The sequence below is a fragment of the Rhamphochromis sp. 'chilingali' genome (genome assembly GCF_963969265.1).
Source record: "Rhamphochromis sp. 'chilingali' genome assembly, chromosome: 18".
Taxonomy (NCBI): domain Eukaryota; kingdom Metazoa; phylum Chordata; class Actinopteri; order Cichliformes; family Cichlidae; genus Rhamphochromis; species Rhamphochromis sp. 'chilingali'.
In genome coordinates this window covers 11,709,793-11,733,940 of record NC_137945.1, presented here as the reverse complement: position 1 = coordinate 11,733,940, position 24,148 = coordinate 11,709,793, and the positions used below count along the sequence as shown (strand labels likewise).

The 24,148-nt window shown below is 40.2% G+C and overlaps 1 protein-coding gene across 1 annotated transcript in view; it reads right to left on the bottom strand.

The window, feature by feature from the left end:
- Positions 1 to 569: 569 nt before the first annotated feature.
- LOC308385940 (cadherin-7-like) overlaps positions 570 to 24,148 on the bottom strand; it is a 123,553-nt gene continuing 99,974 nt past the window's right edge. The window contains exons 10-12 of the mRNA XM_080865155.1: positions 21,741 to 21,858; positions 12,824 to 13,072; positions 570 to 2,438 (exon numbers count right to left, since the gene is read on the bottom strand). Of these exons, the coding sequence (XP_080721281.1) occupies positions 1,924 to 2,438; positions 12,824 to 13,072; positions 21,741 to 21,858 (882 nt within the window). The 3' untranslated portion in view covers positions 570 to 1,923. The remainder of the gene's footprint in view (positions 2,439 to 12,823; positions 13,073 to 21,740; positions 21,859 to 24,148) is intronic.

The window sequence follows — 24,148 nt, the reverse complement described above, 5'->3', positions numbered from 1 at the left end:
GTCCTCAAAAAAATAGTCCACAATGCTTGACAACTGTAGACCATGATTTTTGCTATATGTATGCATGTATACATGAAGTTTTAATGCCAAAATTATGCATTTGAAAGAATTTTGGGGATCCTATGAAAGCAGAAAGTAGTGCACATTGTTTATTTGCCATTTATCCTATTCCACCTATAATCATCTTTTTACTTTATTATTCAAGCTTGGCTAATTTACAAAACTAGCGCTCAAATGGCCAAACATGAACCTTGCAATCACCACACAAGCCTCCGTGGAGTGTGAATGCTTTGTCACTACAAGGCCTTTCAACTACTTAAAGGCACATCAAAAAATGTATGAAAAAAATAAAGTTCTCTTTTCTCTTTCTTCCTCCTTCTTCTCCCCAGTTACTTGAGATCCCCAAATGCGCAGAGAATAAAGTCAAGATTTTTTTAGTCATTAATTAGATGCTCTTTTGGATTTTAGTTTTTAGTTTTCATAGAGTTCATGTCTATATATTTGTACACATGTTCAGAAGGATTGAAAGAAAGTGCTTCGATATTTTAAGGAACTGAATGTCAATTTTATTTTCAGCAAAAGATAAAAACATCATTTGCACAGTTCTGCCTCTTCAAAATAAATAAGAATACATATCAGTGTACATGTGGACACCTAGTTGTAACATAATTTGTTTAAGCTGGAAAAGAAAATTGGCACAAAATGATTATCATACAGTGTGTCCTTTCACCATCAATATTCAAACCACTGACATTATTTACTTCATTTCTGAAAGACAATATATGCTGGAATCTGCAAACTACAGAAGCAAAAGTCATTTACTTACAAACTGCAACTTCACCCAGGTTAGGACCGTCACTTCAGAAACATATATTTATTTTTTTACTCTAGGTGGTGTGAATTTGCAATCAAGCACAGCGAGGACAGATCCATCAGTGACAGTTTCTGGTGTAGCAAACATTCCCAGACCCAACCTGCCTTGTACAAAAGCAAAACAACTAAATCCTGACAGATTATACCTCAGAAATTATACATTTGACTTGGCAATAGAAAGGCTGAAGAAAAAACAGACTGAGACAAACACTACATTGCAACTTCTGCAAAATGTATTGTTGGGAGAAGAAGAGAAATGATGTTTTCCTGTTTCACCCAGTGGAGACATCAAAATGACGAGCATGTCATTCTTTTTATGATTTGCACAACTTATGTCTTCACATCATTTCCTTAGCACATCAAATACTTGTTTATACTTTATTATATGTGTGCAGTTGCACTTCATATAGTGTTGAAGGATATTTCTGAGTCCGTGAATAATGTGGCTCCGGATTTCAGTGTTTGTGAAAAACAGCCCCTCATCACCCTGCTCCCCGTCCCAAAGATAGAAGAAGGAGAAGAAAAAAAATCCCATATAAACTGCTGTCAAATTTCATATGAACAGTCAAGTGACTACTGATTAGCCGCTAGAGACACAGTCTTTCATGAGAAATTTTTTATGTTTTTTTAGCACAAAGATAGCAAAGAAATGCTTCAAAGCAAGAGTGCTGGGCCGGTGCCCATCACAGGAATGAAAGGACAGGTGCCTCCCCGTAAAAATGCTCCAACATGTATGCATTCTGCAGTCAATGGTTGGACCCAAGCCCAAAATCTGAAACCTTTAATGTCTTTTCCACACAAGGTTTCCTCCTCAGTCAAGCCACTTTTGAAGTCCGTGTCAAAACTCACCATGGCACGATTTTCAAAATCCATACAGGGAGGTAAACAAACCAAAAAAACCTTTGAAGTCAAAGTGTTTTTCTTTCAGTCTCTTGTGTTGTCTTTGAATCTTTTCCTCCAATGCACTAAGGCAGACAAAATCATTTTCTCTGACAATAAATTACTATTATTTTTTGGAGTCCCACAAATGTTAAGAAACACATTTAGTGGCTATGACAAGACAGTGGTGCTATCGCTGTTGCCGTACAGGTCGGCCAGCTTTTTGAAGCGTGGTCCCCAGTTGCTGAGATAGTCATAGTTCTGATCTGAGTCTGTACTTAGTGACTCCAGTGAGCTTAGCGACTCAGCTACAGAGCCGCTACCTTCAAAAGCATACGTCTGCAGAGAGTCGTACGGGGGAGCTGATGGGTCCACGTCGGCATCCTTCAGTCGCTCCCAAATAAACTCTCGAAACACCACATTGTCTGGTAGGGATTTATAGGATGGGCGAGAAGCTGAGGGGTAATGAAAGAAAGTAGGGGTATCTGGTGTGACGTCTCGTCGTACATTGGGGTCTCTGATGACATTGAGGTTACGCAGGGTCACCATGTCGAAGGCCTCTGTGTCCTCCTCGCCCCCTCCCTCATCGTCGTAACGGACGATGTTTTCTCTGATATCTCTTTCCTCTTCCAGAATCAGAGGTTCTTTTCTTCTCCGACGCATAGTCACAATTAGTAGAACCATGACTGCGAAGAAAAGCAGAAATCAGTCAGTAATAAGTGACATTCTTTCCATTCCAATCAGCTGAAGATGCAAGAACAGATGAAAAAAAGTAATTTCCACCTAAGAGTGCTTGTACTTTAAGAGTTCATAACATAGAACAAGTGGGAAGCTTGCAGAGAGGCATGATGCAATTGAGTGTGTTGGCAAACAAGTAAGAGATACAAATTATCATCTTACTGTAAGCGCTTGAATCGGATTGCATTCGACTGAAGTGCTTAAGACAATCATGACTAGACATGAGACACGAGATCATGAGAGTCTACGCTGATATAAATTGTTTGAGGTAATTTAAATACATGCTAAAAGTAAATGAAACAAAACCAAAACAAAACAAAGCAAAACACCTCTTTATAGCAACTGAACAAAAATTGCTGAAAAGGTCCTGAGAGGGAAAATTATTCAGATGGGCGTTCAAGCATGGAAATATAGCAGTTAGCTTAAATAGATGATTGAAATTGTTCGCTAAAAGTAACTGAAAATAAGTTTAGTAAATATCAAACTGTTGCAGTGATAAGCTAAAAGCAATGCAGCTAAATAGTTAACTGAAGTAACTGACTGAAAAAGCTCTTAAAAGAAATTAATAAAGGTTCAAAATGGGTGATCAAAGTAATTAATAAATGCTAGCTAAAAGTAGTTAGCTAAATCTGATATTTAGCTAACATTAACTGAACGGGTAAACAGCTGCTGGGTAAAGCAACAATGGATGGAAACTGACAAACAAAGGTGTCCAAAAATGATGTATGATTATGTTGCACATAACGGGTAACTGTTCAAATAGAGCACAAGTGCAAACTTCATCACATACCCAACTTTCAGACCAACAAATGTAGTGCGTAATATTTACTATCCGTTTTGTTTGCTTATTCAAGTCAAAGTCAATGGGGACCGGAGCCTATTGCAGTTGCCATGGGCTGAAAATTGGGGTACAATCTGGACAGGTTGATAGCCCATCACTCACATTTACACCCATGACCAATTTAGAGCCACCAATTAACTTCTCCTGCATGTCTTTAGACTCTGAGGGGAAGCCAGATTACCCTTAGCGGGAGCTACTTGCTGTGATGAGACGGCGCTAACCACCATGCTGCCTATAAACTCAGTCAATAAATAAAAAATGCACACATTTGGTGGGTGATGTGTTTCCTCACTGACTGGGTATTGATTCATTCAGGGCTTGTCGGAGCATGTCTGATAAAATAGCTTGGAAACCGCCGCCCTATCAATTCAATGGTAGTGCTTTGCAAATTCTATTAGTTACAAAGCTAAAACTGTTATGTAATATGCTGTATTTCGTCCCTCTGTGTTTTCCACCTCCTACGTTTTGCTTCAAGACTTGTACAAAACTCCACCAAACTGAAATCCTTGGTCCTCTGAGATCTTGCCAGAAGCCCTCCTCCAGCCCCTGTTCCCTCTCCCATACATTATTGCTGAAAATAACTCTACGCCCAAGCAAACTGGCAAATGTCTAATGATCCTCTATCCATCAATGTCAGGCTGGTGCCAGTGAAATATCGTTCCGTGGGCCCATATTTCTTTTCCTTCTCGGCATCAAGCTACTGCAGGCAACACAGAAAGAGGCCCTGGATCCAAATTCAAACACCACTTCACACCCTCTAATAAGGGAGCAAATGGAAGAGATGGAAGGCAGGAAAGTGTCACATGGAAACACTGCAGGAGATGAATGGACAGCTCTCTGTGGGCTTTTTGGTGACTGTGTGTACCCTATAACAAAAGCACTATGTAGTAGTATATAAACCAGATTTTGTGAAATATTTGGACTACTCCTTCACTCAAACAATGCTACCAATATCCATGATACTTTTCAGCGCTTTGGGAAAGAATGCCAAACATTTCTGTGGAAGATTTTAAGCAACTCGAGTCGTTCTAAATTCTATTCAAATCAGCAAGGCTTCTCCAAAGTGAATTACAAAGTGGCACATTGAAATAGAATATTCTCAGTGCTTTCCAGCAAAGCTCTTTAGGTTTTAATGCCTAGAAGGCAGCCACAATGCATCACAGACTGGAAACGGGCCAACATCCAATCACAACCCAAAGGATGAGCAGGTGGATGGTCGGGCATACAAATAGTCAGTCTGTGTCAGGTACCAGGGGTCTTGTAAGAGATGATTTCCAGCCGAGGCAGTTTAACAAACACAACCGTGAAATGACAGGAGCCGCACTTTTCATAGCACATGTACTGAAGATGTATACTAAATCACAAATAGACAAAAAGAAGATCAATTTAGTGCTACAAAGGCTTTTGCTGTAATTGAATTGCTTAAATGATCTACCCCACACAATCGATTGCAAACAAGGTGAGTTTTCAGTGTTGCCCTTTTCTTTCCAGCAAGCATCACTTTCTCATTAGAGTATTTTTCTATGCGCTGTGATTCTGGTGAAGCCAGGACTGATTATTTACTCATTTTGTCACCCACACACAATCTATGTCTCTTCGTTGCAATGTAATTTATGAGAGGTATTAATCAGCAGCTGTGAGGCTGTCTGACATGAGTGGAAGCTCAATGTTTAAATACTAATTAATGGTACACAGACAATTGTTAATGCCATTCATATTTAAAAAAAGAAAAAGAAAAGAAGCACCGCTTTTAAATTATTAAGGACTCTGAAGACCCATTTTATTACTCCTACTATGAGTATTGATGCCCAGAATGAAGACAATTTTCTGACAACTTTTAGCACTTTCTACTTTTCTGACCTCCCCTGTGTGCTTTTGAGTGCTTTTTTCACTCGCATGCACTAAATCAGAATTTAGAAACATACTGAACTGGTACATCTCTCCAAGCTACATCTGCATAGATCATATGTAGTGAACAGCTAAGTTTTTTTTTTATTAGTTTATTTTTTCTCACTCTAGTTAGTATAGTTAGTTAGTATATCACTTTTTGTTTAGTATCAGTCTTTTCGATAAGGCCACTTTGGATGGACAGAGCTCTACTGCAGTGATTAAAAGTCCACATAGCCAACCAATCCAAAATAGCCATGAGAAGCATGAAGACCATCAGGAAAACATATGGAGTACAAATGAGGGAACATAACATAAAAATGAAACACAGGACTATAAATACACACAGAACAGTAAATAGGGAGCAAGAAACAGGTGAGGGCAGAACACTGGTGGACACAGGTAATGGTAGTTAGGAGGGAGGAAGAAAGAGGCAGGGAGTAATACAAAAGAAAACAACCCTTCAAAGTAAAACAGAAAATAACCAATGATGAAGCCCACAAACACCATCCATCCATCCAAGCTGGTATTGGATGAGAGGCTGGGTACACCCTGGGCAGGTCACCAGTCTATCGCAGGGCCAACATAGAGAGACAGACAACCATCCATCCATCCATTCGCTTCCGCTTATCCTTTTCAGGGTCACGGGGGGCGCTGGAGCCTATCCCAGCTGTCATAGGGCAAGAGGCAGGGTACACCCTGGACAGGTCACCAGTCTGTCGCAGGGCTAACACACAGGGACAGACAACCATTCAAACTCAAATTCACGCCTACGGCCAGTTTAGAATCTCCAGTCAACCTAACCCCACGTACGTCTTTGGACTGTGGGAGGAAGCCGGAGTACTGATCCAGACACAGTGAGAACACCACCAGAATCAAAAACACAAGAACAGCAGCAAAGTCAAAATTCTCAGTAATATTAAAAATGGATCAAAATCCTGGCATCATAATGGCATGTTGCCACAGGCTGAGTTTTTATTAAAAGTTATTAAACATTTTTCTTTTCAAAGATGAATTGGATAAACTAAAGAACATCATATTAAAACATGCTGTGACCCAATTATTATCTCAGTCAAGCTCCTATGTAGGCATGAGAAATCACTAACATCAGCTTTCTTAAGTGATGAGATAGCAACATCTTCCAATCATGTCTAGGCTGGTCGCTGAAAGTTGCTTTATGGCTATGATCCAGAGACCAAACAGCAGTCAGTGGACCAAAGACCTAAGCAGGACCCAAGACCAAGCATGGATGGGTCACCTTCTTAACATTCACGAGATTATTGCCAGTTTGGTATTGAACCATTGTAAAGTCTCTAGTCAGAGGGCACTTTGAATGTGCAACTTTGCACCTCTAATATTTTAATGATTCAGAGCCAGTGAGCCTGTTCTTTTTTATTTTATGCCAAAAAGCACAGCAACGCCTGAAAAAGAATTGCTGTATGATATTACTATTGATTTCTTTTGTAAAATGGGTATTTTGGGTATTTTGTAAGACATCCACTGTCCTGAAAAATACCCCCATCAACATGAAAATGCAAGAAATGATGCCAAACACTGTTAAGAGCAACAGGTGGTGATAAAACCCTAACCATATAGAAATGTTCTTTAATCAGAAGCATAAAACTATATCATTGTGCACAGTCTGATGTCAAAAAAGGAGATAAAGGTACACACAAGACAAAAACCTTCATCAGTGAACTGAGATGGCCTTTATGCGTGGAAGGCCAAAACACACAGAAAAAGCTCTGTGCTACAAAATACCCTTGTACATGTAGACAGGGATTAAAACAGCATTTGACTGTTAGTGTGTGGGTTGTTGTAATGAGACTGAGGTAGGTTTGGATCTGACTTGGTAAAAATAAATAATAATTCCAGTGTCTATACATAGTTTTGCAAAACAGAGAGCAAATCAAGTCTGAAGGATTTGACTTAAATGCCATCCACACACAGCTTCACTCACCGTGACCTTAAAGTTGGATATTTTTAATAATTTAAAATCAGAGATGAGCCCCAAAGTAAAGTTTTGAAGTGATCTGTTTTGTTGTCTCCAACCAAAACTCAAAAGCAACAACAAAAAAATCACAGCCTCGCACTGCAGAAGCAGATGATTGGCAAACGACTGACACAATTAAGCGATTTTCAAAACAGCGCCTGATTGGGTTTCTGAAGGTGATATTTAATAGTGACAGACCTATGATTTCTAATTACAAGAACAAAGAACAGACAAGAAAGGAAAGGGACAGAAAATAACAGTGTCAAACCAAGGAGGTGTCACACCGCTTCAGAAACATAACAGATGTCGCTCTCTTCTGGGGATGACATTGTCTGTAGAAGCAAATAGATTCTGCACAACTTGATAAAGAGCAGGGAAACTATCACAGTCATCGAATACAAAGCCTCCATTTGACTGGCCACATTTTATTATTTATCAGAGCTGCGATGTGTTTGTTGAACGCTTCAAATGGCTTTTATGTCGCCTGTGCTGTTGCTGATATTATCTGTCACACTATTAACTGTGCATCTGTCCCGATTATGCGCCTGCGCTTATTTACTGTTTTATCAACATTTATGTATTTATTTGCGTCCTCTGTATCCTCCTCCAAGCTGTTGCCACTTTTTCTCCAAATACTTACAAGAGGTCTTTTCAGCTTTTGCCAAGCATAACGAAAGACAAATTTGAAGTTAATTGACTTGCTCGGCTGAATAAAGGCTAATTTCCTTTTCTTCTTTTTCTTTTCTTTTTTTTCTTTTTTTGCATGTCACACAGCGTTGTAATGATAGCAAACAACATTTCGCAATTTTAACAGTCAAAGCCAACGCGGCCATTTTCAGGTCACAATGTGCACAGTCAAGCTGAAAGATGGTATCTGAGAAAGAAATCGTCTGCTGTGTGAATGCAGACACATAAATAGAGACACAGATGGAAGACTTGCACAGGGGACATGGACTAAAATAAGAGACAGATGAGTAGACATGGTGATTTAAAGGATGAGTCTGATAAGAAATAGTCAGACAGAAATAACTGTCTGGAGATCTGGAGTGCTGCGTAATGTTCTAATTGGCCCTCTGGAGGACTGGGCAATATCTGACCTGTACTGGGGGGAAAAAAACTGGATCATAATGTGATAATGATCCTCTCAGTTATTTGGATACATCATCCAAAAAGGACTGTCATTAAAAAGATTCTAAATGACTTAAAAAAATGCTTGTGTTGAGATGTTTTCAGGAACATAACTGCAAGAAGCAGAGAACAGGCTCAGTAATTAAATCTAAAAATATCAGCCTATGATTAATGGCCACTTAGCTTATGAGCATGTAGTGCTAAAGCTAATGCACACAGCTCTGTGGACTTTGAAAGCAGACCAGCAAAAACGCCGCATTTTCTTTAAGCTCCCGTGAAGCTCCAAGCTCCAGGACAAAGTGGAGGAGTGACACTCCGAAGAGCTCTCCACACGCAACATGCATTGTAGTTTTTAGACCTGTCATGAGGACAGATAGCTAGAATCAGCGTTACTGGTGGAAGTGCGTGCTCCACTCACCTGATGAGAGGGAGAGAGAGAGATTGATGGAAGAAAAGAAGGGGAGAGGGATGGAAAAAAAAAAGAAGACATAAGACTAACGGCACCTGAGGATGACAGCAGGGAGACAGCTCCGGTCTTATTCCGGCTCATGTCTCGTCCACAACAATACAATCACACGCAATCACAGCCTCAATTGCTACCTGCAGATTGAAAAAGATCTTGATGGAACACTATCAAGGAAGATCAGAATAAAGGATTGGGCAACGTGGGCACGCATGGGCTGTTAATACGAGGGAAACTAGAGGTCTCTGGTGGGGGTGGATGGGACAAACAGACACAAAGAGGAAACAGCGAAAAGGACAGAGGCCAGTTGAGCAAAACAGACTGATGGGTAAAGCTACGGAGCTAAGGACACACAGTCACATTCACACAAACACAGAAACTTGGAGGTATATTAAACTTTAGGCCATTAGTTCCATGCCCATGGCCTGAGGACATGTTGTGTAGAATAGAGGCAGCTTTCATTAGAGGTGCCACGCTCAGGGTTGCACTGCTACGTATTTCCCCCTGTTGCTCTTTTGAAGTTTTCATTTATCAAAGAAAGTGCTCTCTGTCGCAATGAAAAGAAGGCAGACCTCAAGGGGACTAGGATGATAAGCAAAGTTTGACCCCATCAAAGATCTCATTTCAGTTATTGTATATGCTGTTTAGATCCACCTCGGCTTTCAGTGAAGATCATCTAAGCGTTAAACTATGACTCTGCCCTGATGGGGTAAGGCTTTATCTGTGGGTTTTATGAGCAACGATGCAGCCAGGAGCTGACGGCTCACTGCTGCATCATCTATAAGAGTATGCTAATGAATTCTCATTTACAAGTGTCTTTACTAATATCTTAACATATGGTGTTACAGAAAAACAGTAACAGAGTGCCCTTGAAATGCAGTATTCCATACAGTACTTATCTGTATGACCTCCTTGTATTATTATTAGGTTAATAAAATACACTGACATGTATCTGGGGGAAGCTGTAATAAGAGCTCTCTAAAAAATGATCTAAAATCTAAAATCTCATCACTGACTCAGTCTGCCTTCAGGCACTGCTTTCTCTCAATAAAAATGCACATTATTACACTGGATTCTTTTTTCTTTAACGTAAATGCAAGAGTGCTGGGCTGTAGCAAAAATGACACACACACTCACGCACACACACACACACACACACACACACACACACACACACACACACACACACACACACACACACACATACATATATATATATATATATATATATATATATATATATATATATATATATATTTATTGTTCCTGGGATCTGCTGGAGCCACTCGCCCAACTTGGGGGTCACTGCATCAAGTGCTCTGCTGGGACCACTGTTACCTTCACCCTCCACATCTTTATGAGCTCTTCTCTGAGCCCTTGGTACTTGGTACAATATATGCATTTATTAACAATAAAGACTATAACAATTAAATCTTTTTAAACAAATGTTTAAGTAAGTTTTTTTTTAGCAAATTAATCCTATTTCGTGAAAGTCAGACAAAGTATATCAAGGTGATCTTTTATCTGTTCTTGACTTACTTAAGTAAAAAAATGACATGAAGAATTTTACCACAAGATGAGCACAAAAACCATTACACTAACTCTAGCCAACTGATCCTGTTGGCATGATTTCAGTTGTATTTCACTTGTAAACATCCAGGGCTGACCGACTGAGGTCACGTGTATTTACCAAAGAGCAAATATGAGAGGCAGCTATCTCCCCCAGGTTTGACCTCTGCAAGACCTGAAGATGCAACTCTATTTTAGCAAGAAATCTCTTGCACACTCAGCTGCCTGGAGAATGCATAACAAGCACGGTCTAAATGCGCTGTAGATGCTGAGGTGAGCTGTGGTTCTCACATAGTGCACGACTGTAAAGCTACATTACCAACACTTAATTCTGTACTTACTCCTGAACTACAAGGTTTAAAGTTAGCTTAAGTATATCCCCACTGCAACTTAACAGACAAATGGAGCTAAGCTTGTATGCTGTTCAGCCAGACAACTAGGAAGAAATGCTTAAGTCTACAGAAACTCTCAGCTTCCTGCCTACTCTTGATTTGCTAAGGGGCTTAATTATCATAGGAGTTGACAAGGTCAGAGGTGGGGGAGGGTTTATTTTACTTACAAGCAGCCAGGCTTTTTAGCAATTTTTGGTGGTCTTGAGCAATACTTTTCCAGGCTTTCTGAAAGTCTTTCAAAGTTCTTCTTTGGACAATCGCTGCTTTTTTCATTTATTTAGAGTCCAGTCATTATAAAAGCCAAGCATAAAAAAGAGCATCTAACTCAAAGGAGGAACCAGTGTCGTGTCTACATATAACAGTCACCTTTTTAAATTGGGTCTTTAGGCAGCTTGTTGCAAAAGCAGTAATTTGCTACAGTGAGTCTACCAAAAATGCCAAAGATAGCAGAGTTTGACAGGTATAATGTGTGCGTGTGTAGGTACACGTAAGTTCTTTGTGTTCTTGTGATGCTGAGAAAAAGATGCTCAAGAGATGTTAGTGAAAGAAATGACACTATATAGCCTTGCCAGCCGTTTTACTGATGTAATCTCACAAGCTATAACATTATCAGATCACACTCATATACATGTTATAGTGCTGCTGCTTCTTCATGCTTATTTGCTTACTGGGTTTTCACACATTTTATGTATTATTATAGACCAAAGAATTAGTTGATGAATAGGCTGCAGTAGTACTCAGATACAAACAATCTTATAAGGAGAACTCCAGACGCCCGTGTGGAGCCATAACAATGTTTTTATCGCGCTTTCTTCTGCTGTTTTCTTGCATTCACTGATTTGGCTTGTTTGTCATTCGTCATATTTGCAATTAGGGCGAAGCAGCTTGGCAACAAACACACAATTCAAGCTGAAGTTTACAGCTCAGGGACCGCTGTTCTTTGTTGAGATTCAGGGTATAACTGCTTCACTTCACTAAGTTAAATATTAGCTGCTCGTGGTAAACTCTACAATGACAGCCGATGTCTTGGCTCTGTTCAGTCATTGTTTGTGCAACATCAGTAGCCATTAGTCGCTGAGGCTGTCTAGAGATCTGCTTTTGGACAGAGTTTTAGCATTTCCTGTATGATTTTCTGCTGGAGCTGCATGCTGCACCCATCTACCCATCTGCCCGTAATTGCATTAGTATCGATTTGGCTTTAATTTTAAGTTCTCATAAAGAGCTGAGGTCATTTTTGTATGATTGGTTCTTAATTGGAGAAATCCGAGGGCATGAAGCACTTGCTAAAGTAGGTCAGTGAGCAATGGTGCGAGTTATTGTACAAAATCTTTAGCTGCTAGTGCTATAGCCACATTAGGGAAGTTGAAGACCAGCAGCACGACTAGAATTATTGCAGCGCTGCTAGTGACAGCGTTGCCTCTGAAATGGTTAGTTCAAAAATAGGGAATGGGTCTGCAGCCACTCTACGGTCAGTTGCCGTCTTCAAAGCAACTTAAGGTAATAAGATAGTAACAAAACAGAGTCAGACTGAGTTTCTAACTGAATGGGGTAAAATTGGCAATTGCATAGAATCTGTTATTGATAATATAAAAAAAAACACCTCTTGCTTGTTGCAAATCTGTAGCTATCTACACACACAGAAATTGGCATTCAACATTCAACAGAAATTTACATAAACTACTTACATTCAGTCAGAGTCAGAACGTCAAAAGATTTCAAACGAAATTTCAACAGAAATAGCGATATGGTTGTGCAGTTAGGTGATTTGACTGTAAAGTTAGTGTAAAATGTTTTAATATATCCAAAATTGCATGCCCCCCAACCCCCCCAAAAAGCAAAAAACAATCCAAAGCAAACAAAAAAAATAACCCAGGTTGTAGAAGTACAGCGACTTTCACCCCTGCAATAAAGACGGTCCACTCTGGGCTGTCCAACCAATCCCATGAGCCACCAAAAAAAAAGAAGAAGAAACAAACAAACACACACACACACACCCACACATATCCACACAAGCTGCTGTTAACTGGACTTCCGTGACACTAAGGTCATATAGGGCTTACCCAGAAGTGTGATGATGCAGCCCAGAATAGCCAGGAGGGCACCTGTGCTGAGGCCAGTTGCTGTATAGGCCACAGCTCCACAAGACAAGGCCACTCCGTCAGAGTCACAGTCACACACTCGAACTGAGAGTGTATTTGTGCTGCTGAGAGCAGGACTTCCACTGTCCACAATCAACACAGGGAGTCGATACACAGGCTGCTCCCGTCTCCTGAAGCCACCTCGCTTTGTCAATATGGATGCTGTGTTGTCTGCAAAGTAGAGTTAAAGCATGAAAGCATCATATCACTTGTAAGAGAAGACATGGGAAGCTTTATTTAATCTGCATATCAAGTTTATTGGCTTCAAATGAACAATGAACTGCAAATATGTGACTAGCAGGGGCTTAACTTCTATCTTATAATGATTGCTGTGCTTTGGTTGTGCAGTTTGAAATGATTTTACAGTATTAAAAGCAGCAATGCCAACAGATGGTGTCATTAACACAATTCATTATATGACACGCTGTGGCATCTCTCCCTGCTCTGACCACCTGTTGGCTAATAACAACTTTGGTTTGATGGTAAAATCTTATATGAAATCGCAGCACATGAAAGAGAAAGAGGCGGCTAGAAGAGAACAATGTGCCATTACATCAGCTGAAAAAAGCCATTTCATGTCAGCTATATCAATAGACTGAAATGCACTTTCAAATTTTAGCAGTGCATGATTGAAATGTAGATTTTTTTTGCCTTGAAGGACAACTCCATTGTTTGTCTGGGGGATATTCAGATTGCTTTCAGAAGCCCAAGAACAAGGAGAAAATGAAAATACCGAGGAGTTCTCTTGCAAATGTGACATTAGTAAAATCAGGGGAGAAAAGTTTCCTCGTGGATGAATAAAAGACACACAGCTGGTTAGTAACAACTGAGATGGGTTGCACACTTAAAACGCTGAATAAATATGTTCTGCTGCTAAATGTGAAACATGTGGCTGTGCCTGGTATTTGTCCTCAAGGGACATCTGTGCGCAGGAAGGTGGAAAACACATATGAATAAAGTGCAAATGTTATGCCAGTATTTGATTACTGAACATGCTGTCCCACCCCTGATCATTAAACATGCTGCTACAACAGTCTCCACTCCTAGATTTTGGAAGCTAACTACAGGCATTTGGTGCCATTCAGCCATGAATAAATAAATAGATAAGTAAACATGAGTACAGTCTGATTTTGACCAGTGTTGATTTGCAGTCTGCGCTCTAGTAAGGTGTTGGATGGGGTTAGGGCTTGGTGCAAGCCGGTCAGGATCCTCCACAACATGCTGGAAAAACCATCTCTTTATGAAACTGGTTTTGTGCGCTGGGAAACTGACATGTTGAAAAATGACAGGATCTTTTCCATATCCCTGAGCATTGTACTTGGCACACCTGAACACTAGAACCAAAAGACTAAGAAACAAGTGCAAAATGTCTTTTTCAACTCATATTTTAGTCTTTTAGTGTTTGACAGCAATAACACACATTGATCGTACAACTGATAAACTACTTGTAAAGGTACTTCCTGTTAGAACTGGAAGTTCTAGTGATCTATTACCCGAAATTCCACAACAGTGTTATTTGTCATGTTTCCTTTTAGTAAAAAAATCACTGATGTCTTGCGCCTTTAATACGTAGAGTTAGAACTGAGCCAAAATGGCTTGCAGCTAACCACAGGTATGTGGGCTTTAATCAGCGGACAAGTCAACTATTGCATTGGCTGCACATATGAAACATGTTTGAAAGAAATAGTTAATAAAACATCAGGCAGCAACTGATCTTTACATATCACAAATTTTATTTTATCTGCTGATTCAACACACCCACTGGAGAAGACTGCTGCTCAGCTTACTTCAGTCATATTCATGAACATGTTTGGCCCACTTTTAATTACATTTTATTAACCAGTAGTGCTGTTGTTCTCTAACTTTCCATCCATTATAGAAGGAACCAGTTACCACTTTAGTTTAGATTTAGAGGTCTTTATGAGTTTTTTGTCTTTTGCCCTGTCTAACTCTCCTTACCCCCAACTGGTCGCAGCAGATGGCTGCCTGATTCTGCCTGAGGTTTCTTCCTGTTAAAATAGCGTTTTTCGTTCCCACTGTTACCAAATTCTTGCTCATAGGGGGTCGTTTGATTGCAGGGGTTTTCGCTGTAGGGTCAATATAAAGCATCTTGAGCATGACATGCTATCATTAGTTTCTTCTGAACTTTTTTAAGTTCAAAAGAAACTAATCCCAGAAATATTTTGTTAATAAGCGTCAAAGACTCATAACTGAAAGTTCGTCTTTCATCTCTTAGGCTACAAAACTTTATTTTATTTTATTTTTTTATTTTGGCCATCTTGACAGTAGTTAGACAAATTGATTGCTTCGTGAGGTGGTGTGAGGTGAGGTGGTGTGAGGTAAACCACCTGCAGCTGAATGTGGCCAAAACAAAGCAGCTGGTGGTGCTTTAATTTCTACGAAGGCTCAGATCCTTCAATGTATGCAGCAGGCTGCTCTATATGTTCTATCAGTCTTTTGTTGTGAGCCCCATCTCCTTTGCTGTGGCATGCTGGGGTGCATGCATCAAAAGCAAAGGACGCAAACAGACTGAACAAACTCATCAGGAAGGCTGAGTTTGCTGTTGGCATGAAGCTCACCATCCTGGAGGAGGTGATCAGTGACAGGATTCTGGCAATCATGGACAATAACTCCCACCCCTTCCATAACACACTATACAATCTGAAGAGCAGTTTCAGCGACAGGTTCCTTCAAACTTGCTGTCTGGGGGAACGTTACAGCAAGTTGTTCCTTCCTGCTGCTATCAGGCTCTTTAATTCATCCACTTGGGTCAGATCCACACATGTGGAACAGTATTAATCACACCTCAATGCACCCTGTCACTTTTGTACACCACGACATATTTACACACATACTTGTACTTTTATATTTATATGTATATTTTTCTTTATACCTATAGCTCTATATTTATCTATTTATCCTAATATGTATCTATTAGGGGTGCAACAATACTCGTATCGATATTGAACCGTTAGATACAGTGCTTTCGGTTCGGTACGCATATGTATCGAACAATACAAATTTTTTAATTTATTTTATCAACTTTTCTCCTGACGATGCTGTCTGTGTTGAGCACTCAGTGGATCTGCGCTCGACAGTGCAGCCTAAGCGGAGTAGTCGAACGCAGATTCACTGACCGCAGTGCAAGCTAGCAAGACAGAAGTTAAGCTCTTGTTGCAACATGGCAAATTGAACCTCCCCCACCCTCATTCAGATCTGGCATTTGGAACTATTTTGGTTTTCATGTGAAGTATGACCCTAAAGGTAAGCGCGTCATGGACAAAAGTAAAACAGTATGTCGGATGTGCCACGCAATGCTCAATTACATGGGTGGGAACTAGTGTGTTAGCGCAGTTAGCTCGTTAACGTGTTGGCGCCGTCCAGCCCCACGCACGGGGCGATCCGTGGTAACTCGTTAACGGAGATTTGCCGTGTTGTGGCGTTAAGGTCATTTCAACGAGATTGACGCTGACAGCACTAGTGGGAACACAACGAATATGACAGCACATTTACGCCGAGATCATCCTAGTGCAAAGACAAGTGGAAGCAGACAAAAACAACAAGCACAGATGCTACAAACTTTACCCGAGTCATTTAGACAGCCGTTAGCACATGATTCTCCTTATGGGGACCTCGATCGAACCCAGGTTAAGATGCACTGCCCCAGAAGAAGCGTATAGTATAGCTTTTATTTTGGAAAGAGCCATTTCTCTGTAATAAACTCTCTTTTCCAAAGATGAGTGATTTCTCGATCAGATAGTTTTATTTTTTTTATTACTTTGTTGTTTCAGCAACATTAAATTTAAAAACTGTACTTTTGAGTTAAAATATATATTTATAATTTTAATATATGACAAATTAAAAAGGCATGAACATTTTTTGTATCGAAAAAATATCGAACCGTGACACCAAAGTATCGAACCGAACCGAACCGTGAATTTTGTGTATCGTTGCACCCCTAGTATCTATCATAACTCCGTTTCGATATGAGCGCTTGTTGTTTTTTTATATATTTGCTGCTATGACAACTCAATTTCCCTCTGGGACTACCGTAATTGTCGGGCTATAAGCCGCTACTTTTTGCACAAGCTTTGAACCCTGCGGCTTTTAGTCAGGTGCGGCTTTTCTATGGATTGTCCATGATTTTTGTCATATCGTAAGACGATTTGTTTTGTGTGTTCCGCTGTTGTACGGCACTACGTTGCCTGGCGGAAGGATCGGGGTTCAAGAGTGGTATGTTAGTCACATGTCCGTCCGCCAGGCAACGTAGTGCCGTACGAAGTAGCGCGAAAAACAAACTTCAAAGTAGCGGTACTTGTCAACATTGATTGTATTGCACCTGTCACTACGCATGAGGGGGCGTTCTAATACCCTGATTTCATAAAACTATGGTGATGTGTTTTTTGAGACGAGATCTGAGACTGTCTGCATACAGTGTCCATCTCCCACGTGTGTGATCATTAAATCTTCGTTTGACTCAACCCGACCGGACCAGTGTTGTTATTGTGGGTTTTTCCTCTGGTGTCCATCCCCAATATTTTGAACCTTAACAGCGTTCAGCGGGAGTCGTAGATGATGAGCGGCGATAAACTTGCAAGTTATGCCCAAAAAGCAAGTTATGCCCAACGCCATCGGTGGATTCTGACAGCGTGGAAAAGTGTGAAAACATCCACGATCACCAACGGATTTTGAAGGGCTGGACTGCTGCATGATGGAGAGAGGAGGACACCGCCACGGCCCTTCTGAGGGTGTTCGACTCTGACACTGACAATGAGGATTTCTTTGGTTTTGAAAGTGACAACGAAGGAGAGAAGCAGAGAGTGGATGACGAAGCCATCCTGAGCCTGTTTGTATCCGACACTGGAGGAGAGGACTTTGGTGGTTTTAGTGCGCAGGAAGATGGTGGTGAATGACTGACTTTTCTTCTTGTTAAAGCCGTGTCACTGCACCTGAGCCTAAAAGGTAGTCCGAATCTATTTTTCTGGTGTGCTGTAGGCTACTGTTATGTACTACATGTGCAAATATGTACCCATAACTTGTTTTTCAAAATATTAATAAAAGTGATGTCTCCAAACAGCCATGTCTTTCCTGACAATTCCCTTTGTGCATATTCTCTTACATATGATAAGTCAACATTGAAACACCTGCGGCTTTTAGTCAGGTGCGGCTAATGTATGTACAAAACAGGATTTTCCCCTGATTTTAGCTTGTGCGGCTAATATTCGGGTGCGCTTTGTAGTCCGGGAAATACGGTAATAAAGTTTCTCTGATTCTGAAAAGATATTCACATTTTAATCAGTTTTACATTTGTGAATTAAACTGAAAAAAAAGGGTATTATTTTTTTTAAGGTTGCTTCTTTAAAAATGTATTTAAACAGACCTTAAATTGTATAACTGCGCAAACAAAATAACATTTCCTTGCATTGATTATTGTGTTTTCTTTGTTTAATTTCCATTGATCTGCATTTCCTTCGTTATGACGTACTAAATCATTAAAGCTCATACAGAATTCATTAAGAGTCATTTGGGTACCATGTAAAAAAACACATATTAACATGCTATAACACATTACACTGGACACCACTGAACATACTATGTTGTTGTTGCAACATTTGTAAATGTGTCCATACAGTTCATTCAGTATACTCAACATACTGAATAAGAGGTTAATAGAATATCTCCTCAGAGAACCTTTTTCTATTCAAGCTGTCCTTAGTCTACTAAGGTGTTACTAAAACAACAAGTACATGATGTAACACATGTCTGCACTCAGAAGGATTACTGTGGCACAACCTGGTTCCTGCTGCTGTTCTTTATACAAATTAACATTGCTGCCTGAGCCGAGCTCCCACACATGTGAACAAAACACTCGACAAAGGGCCATCACCTCAGAATGCACATCAGCTCAGCACATGCTATGTTTTTCAAAGCAGTGGGAATTCATGTAAGTAAGTAATGATGGAGTCAGACACAGTTCTCACATCTTTAAAAATATATGCAAATTACCACTTAGGCTTTTCTATAAGAACAACTAATTTTCTACATCCACCCACTGTTTTGCTTGTAGGTGGATAACAAATCATTATGACACAAAGACAGTTTTCACCTTGTGTGTTTGATTTAAAGTTATTCCTTGATCCGACACATAGACACCTCGCACTAAGTTGAACAAAGTTATAGCAAGACTGAGTTCTCACTCGGATGTGCTCCAGTTACAGAGGAAGTTTGTTTCTGTCAGGGTCCTGGGACTGGGCGACCCAGGATCCCTGGGCAGTCATGGACCTGTGTATTATTATTATGTATTTTTGGTGTCGTTTCTCCTTCTCTGTGCGTGTACATATGTGTGTTTCTCTGTGCTGTGTTAGTCTGTGTCCCACTCATATGTTTAGGCGAGGTATGGGTGTGTATGTCTGCGGGTGTGCCTGGAGGATGGAGCTCGGCCACCTGCAGGCCTGAGGGGTGTGGCCCTGCGGAGGGACTGGCCACACCCGAAGCCACACACCTGCCGCTGATCAGGGCTCGTCGGGGGAGCTACTTAGGAGAGTCTTGGAGCTCCCACCGACGCGGGATCATTGAGTTATCGTACCAAGTTAGTGTGTCAGCATATGTCTGTGTTGTTCGTATATGCCCGCCGAGGGTTAGTGTTGACGGCTGCCTCTATGGTTTCCCTGCAGGAGGAAGAGTGGTCCAGAAAGGCAGCACGCACGGGGTGTGCGGAAACACAACAGCGGGGAGCACGAGCACGAGCACAGACGTCGGAGGGAAGCACGCACACGGGGTTCAAGGGAGCAACGGGGAGTTATTGTGTTTACAGTTTTTCACTGTGAATAAAGAGCACTGTTTGCATCGCAGAGTCTGCGTTTTGGGTCCTCCTTTCCCCACATCCCCACGGTCTGCCAGCCAGACCGTGACAGTTTCTGGATTTCGTTTTGATGAACAATTACCAAGAAAAAAAAGTAGAGGGGGCATTGTCACGGCAGAATAATGGTTTCATTTGGCAGTGCTGGGCATGCCGGGGGCCACCAGTTACTCTGTACTATTTTTTTTCCTGAGTCAGATTGCAGAGTGTCTTATAGCCAGATACAGGGCAGATATAGGGAGCTGAGTGAGCAATGACTAAAGTGTCAATTGCATTGCTGCCAGGCTCAGTTGGAAGGAATAAACAACAAACAGACCATACCTAAATTGAGCAACACCTTTTACAGACTCTTAAAGGCCAGTAGCAATTATCTCAAGGGATTGTTTTAAAAATGTATCTCCATGAAATAAAGCTAATCTGACTGAACTCTGACAGTAATGTAGAAGCAGTTTAAACCTCTGACTGAATTCTTCCAAATAACATGTATTAGTTTTTATACAAGTATCGACTACCAATATGTATGTACAAACTATTTTTTTAATTTCTCATCAGCATATAAAAATAAGGCTAGGCCACCAGCTGTTCATTCAACATTAGGCTTCATCTGAGCTAATGCGAGTCGCTGAACTCAATATCACTCAATGTTTGTGGTGTTGGTGTCTTTTAGAGAAGTGTTTCCCAACCTTTTGGAGCCACAGCACATATTTCACATTTGAAAAATGACACGGCACACCACCAAACAAAAATATCACAAAAAGCATTTTGATAATTTTCCCCTGTGCACGAATTATAGCGGAATTGGTTCGCTTCTGACCACTACTCATGCTAGGGCAGGGGTGCCCAATCCCGGTCCTCGAGAGCTACTATCCTGCAGCTTTTAGATGCATCCCTACTCCAACACAGCTGAATCAAATGGTTTGATCTCTTCAGCATGCCATCATGTTTGGCAAAGACCTGATAACAAGCCATTCATTTGATTCAGGTGTGTGGGAACAAGGATGCATCTAAAAGCTGCAGGACGGTAGCTCTCGAGGACCGGGATTGGGCACCCCTGTGCTAGGGCCTTCATCTGGGTCAGAATTTTCTCCAGGACCCAGGTCATATTGACTATTTTTTCCCCAAGTATTTATCTATTGCTATTATATGCTGCATTGTCTAACTCACTGCATGACTTTTATGTAATTTCTTCTTCGTCTTCTTTAGTTTTACTGGCAGTTGGCAACCCATTTAATTAAAGGAGGTAGTTATACTGCCCTCTAGTGGAAGAGAATGTAATAGTTCGGCTGTTTACTCATGCTGATCGCTTAGAGTACCAATCTTGTGTAACCAGATAATCTTCCACGGCACACCTGATCATTTCTCACACTGTTTCAGAGCACTTGTGATATAGTGACATTGCTTTACGTTTCCAAAATGCTCAAACTGAGGCTTAAAAATGGGAGTTGGGTGACCTAAATCAATCTCTAATACGGTAGAATTAAACCAGAAAAATGATGTTTGACACAAGTCAATCAATTAAAGGTTATCCACATGCTGCATTTTATAGAATCAAATATAATTTTTAGTGTTCGACTATGGACTGGGAAATTCTGCAATGCATAAAAATGCAGAAAGAGACCAATCATGATATAAAAAATAGATCAGTTAAAATATGAAATCTCAAAAATGCTTTTTTGTAAGATAGCAATAGATCATCCACATAAAAGAACTGATCTGCCTCCTTTAGCATCATTTTAAAAACCTTAGACCATTTTGTTGGCAATATTTTACAACTACAAATTCTACTTTATATAACTTTAAAGCTTTTTAATACCCTCTAAAACATTTTTAGGGGAAACAAACATCAGTGTTTTTTTTTATAATTCTCTACACTTCAGTATAGAAGTATAGACAAACAATGACATGCACACACACAGGAAAACAATAAAATCATATGAGCTTGAAGATAACATCAAAGAATACCACAAAAGGTTGTCTCACCCTTATTATCTCGCAGAGTGAAGTTAAGGTTACCAGCAGCAGGTCCTGCCAGGGCGAAATAAAAGCGATGACCACTCAAAGGTTCATCCTTATCCACTGCGCTGATTGTCTGGATCACCTGAGGAGAATGTTAACACAAAAAGACATTCGGCATCAGTTAGCTTGCTGAGTTTTATCTGATCTCTCGGGCTAAATAGGCGTTAATCACGGTGTAAAATGCTTAATGTGGGTTTGCAGTTAGTAAGCTCACAATCTCCCTCAACTTGAGGAAAGCATTGTCATCAAGGCTTTTGTATATGCATCACTTTTCACTCTGTCATAAATTTATGTACACGGAGGCATAAATCTTGTTTAAAAGGCCAGGCAACAGTGTGAGTGAACTGGAGAAAACCAACTTGATTCTGATTGATGGAAAGGATTTGTTTTATAATGTTTGGCTGTGGTTTTGTGTCATTTATCTCTTGAAGTACAGTAAGTGCTTATTTGGCAAGAGCTTGGCAACCTCTTAGGGATGAAGTGTTTTCTTTGGGGAAGTGATTTCTCTCAGCAAAACATTGTCCAGAGATTAGTTTTGCAGTCAGTGTAGAGACCACAACACATTTAGTGTGTTCAATTTTAACCCTTTGATGATACTACAAAGGAAAGAAAATGCTATTTTCAAGTGTCAACTAACCACATGGCCTTAACTGTAGAGATGGCAAATCACAGTAAAAGTGGATCGCTGTCTGACAGTAGAGATATCCAAGTAAAGTAATGGCAAAAACCAAAATATAATGCTTTTTATGAAAGTAATAATAATATACTATGCATTGTCCAGACCAGGAAAAACATCTGCTTTTATAGAGGTGCTCACAGTTAATCAACTAAGGATGTACTTAGTTGGGGCGATTGTGGCTCAAGAGTTGGGCGTTCGCCTTGTAATTGGAAGGTTGCCGGTTTGAGCCCCGGCTTGGACAGTCTCGGTCGTTGTGTCCTTGGGCAAGACACTTCACTCGTTGCCTACTGGTGGTGGTCAGAGGGCCCGGTGGCGCCAGTGTCCGGCAGCCTCGCCTCTGTCAGTGCGCCCCAGGGTAGCTGTGGCTACAATGTAGCTGCCATCACCAGTGTGTGAATATGTGCGTGAATGGGTGGATGACTGGATATGTAAAGCGCTTTGGGGTCCTTAGGGACTAGTAAAGCGCTATATAAATATAGGCCATTTACCATTTACCCCATACTATGTACTTTAACTATGAAAGTGTGTTGGTAGCACTTTCCTTTAAAACTCATTGCCCCACTAATACCTATGACTATTACTGTTATTATCAAGCTGTAATGTAAAGAAGTGCTAAGAGTAAGTTTATCAGAGCGGAAAGATATTTCTCAATTATACTAATCGAAAGATTTATATGACAAAGCCAGACTCAAAAATTTAAGTAATCCAAAGGCACACGTCTATGCATAAAATAAAAATATATTCTTTGAAGAGGATTCTCTATGATATAATCTTTAAGGACTAAAAATACAATACTTCCTACATTATTTTATCACTGCATATTACAATAAATCTTGACACTCAATGTTTCATCAAAAATCGCAGCTTCTTAAATTTCAGTGGTAACCATCTGTGAAAGACTCTTCTATTAACTCTGTATTGCAAGATATGTATATTCATTTAAAACCAGTTTAAAGTCATACTGTTGCAAATGCATGTGGTCCTTTGGTCCATTGGATTGACATAGATTGTGGGCTTTAACTATGGGAAAAATTGACATTAAATTTTAGTTAACGCACTTCCGCCATGGGATATTTCAACACATCCTGTTACTGTGTTGTCTGGTTCTGCAAACTACTGTGCATCTTAAAATTTAGGGATTATTTTTTGCTCTCAAATGCAGGTTACAAGTTTTGTTCAACCAACTTTTCAACTCACTTTGAGGATGATCATTATTTCCATTTGCCAATATTGATAAGTGCAATATGCGAAGCTGTAGAGGAAGGAAGCTTTTCCTCTATGTACCCGTGTCTGGCTATGGGAGAGGTTTCTGCTTTAGTTAATAAAGTATTCATCTACTATTTAGGGTTTATCAAGTGTTTAATAAAGAGAAATTGCAAGGTATGAAGAGCAACCGTGTCGTAAAATTGGCTGTATTCATAGCTAAAAGTCAAAATCTCCCTCCGCTGTCAGACTGTGTATCAGTGATATCTGGTAATGACAATATGATGAAAGGAAATATACAGATACGACTGACCAACTCTAATACACACATCCCTCTTATTATATTATCTATCTGACCTGACCTTGGCCACCGCATTAAAAAATGAAGACAATATTAGGTCAGCGCACTGAACTGTTGTATTACTGATGCTCTTCAAAATAAATCCATCCAGCCAAGCATTCCCACTTCATTATTACGAGCATGAAAATA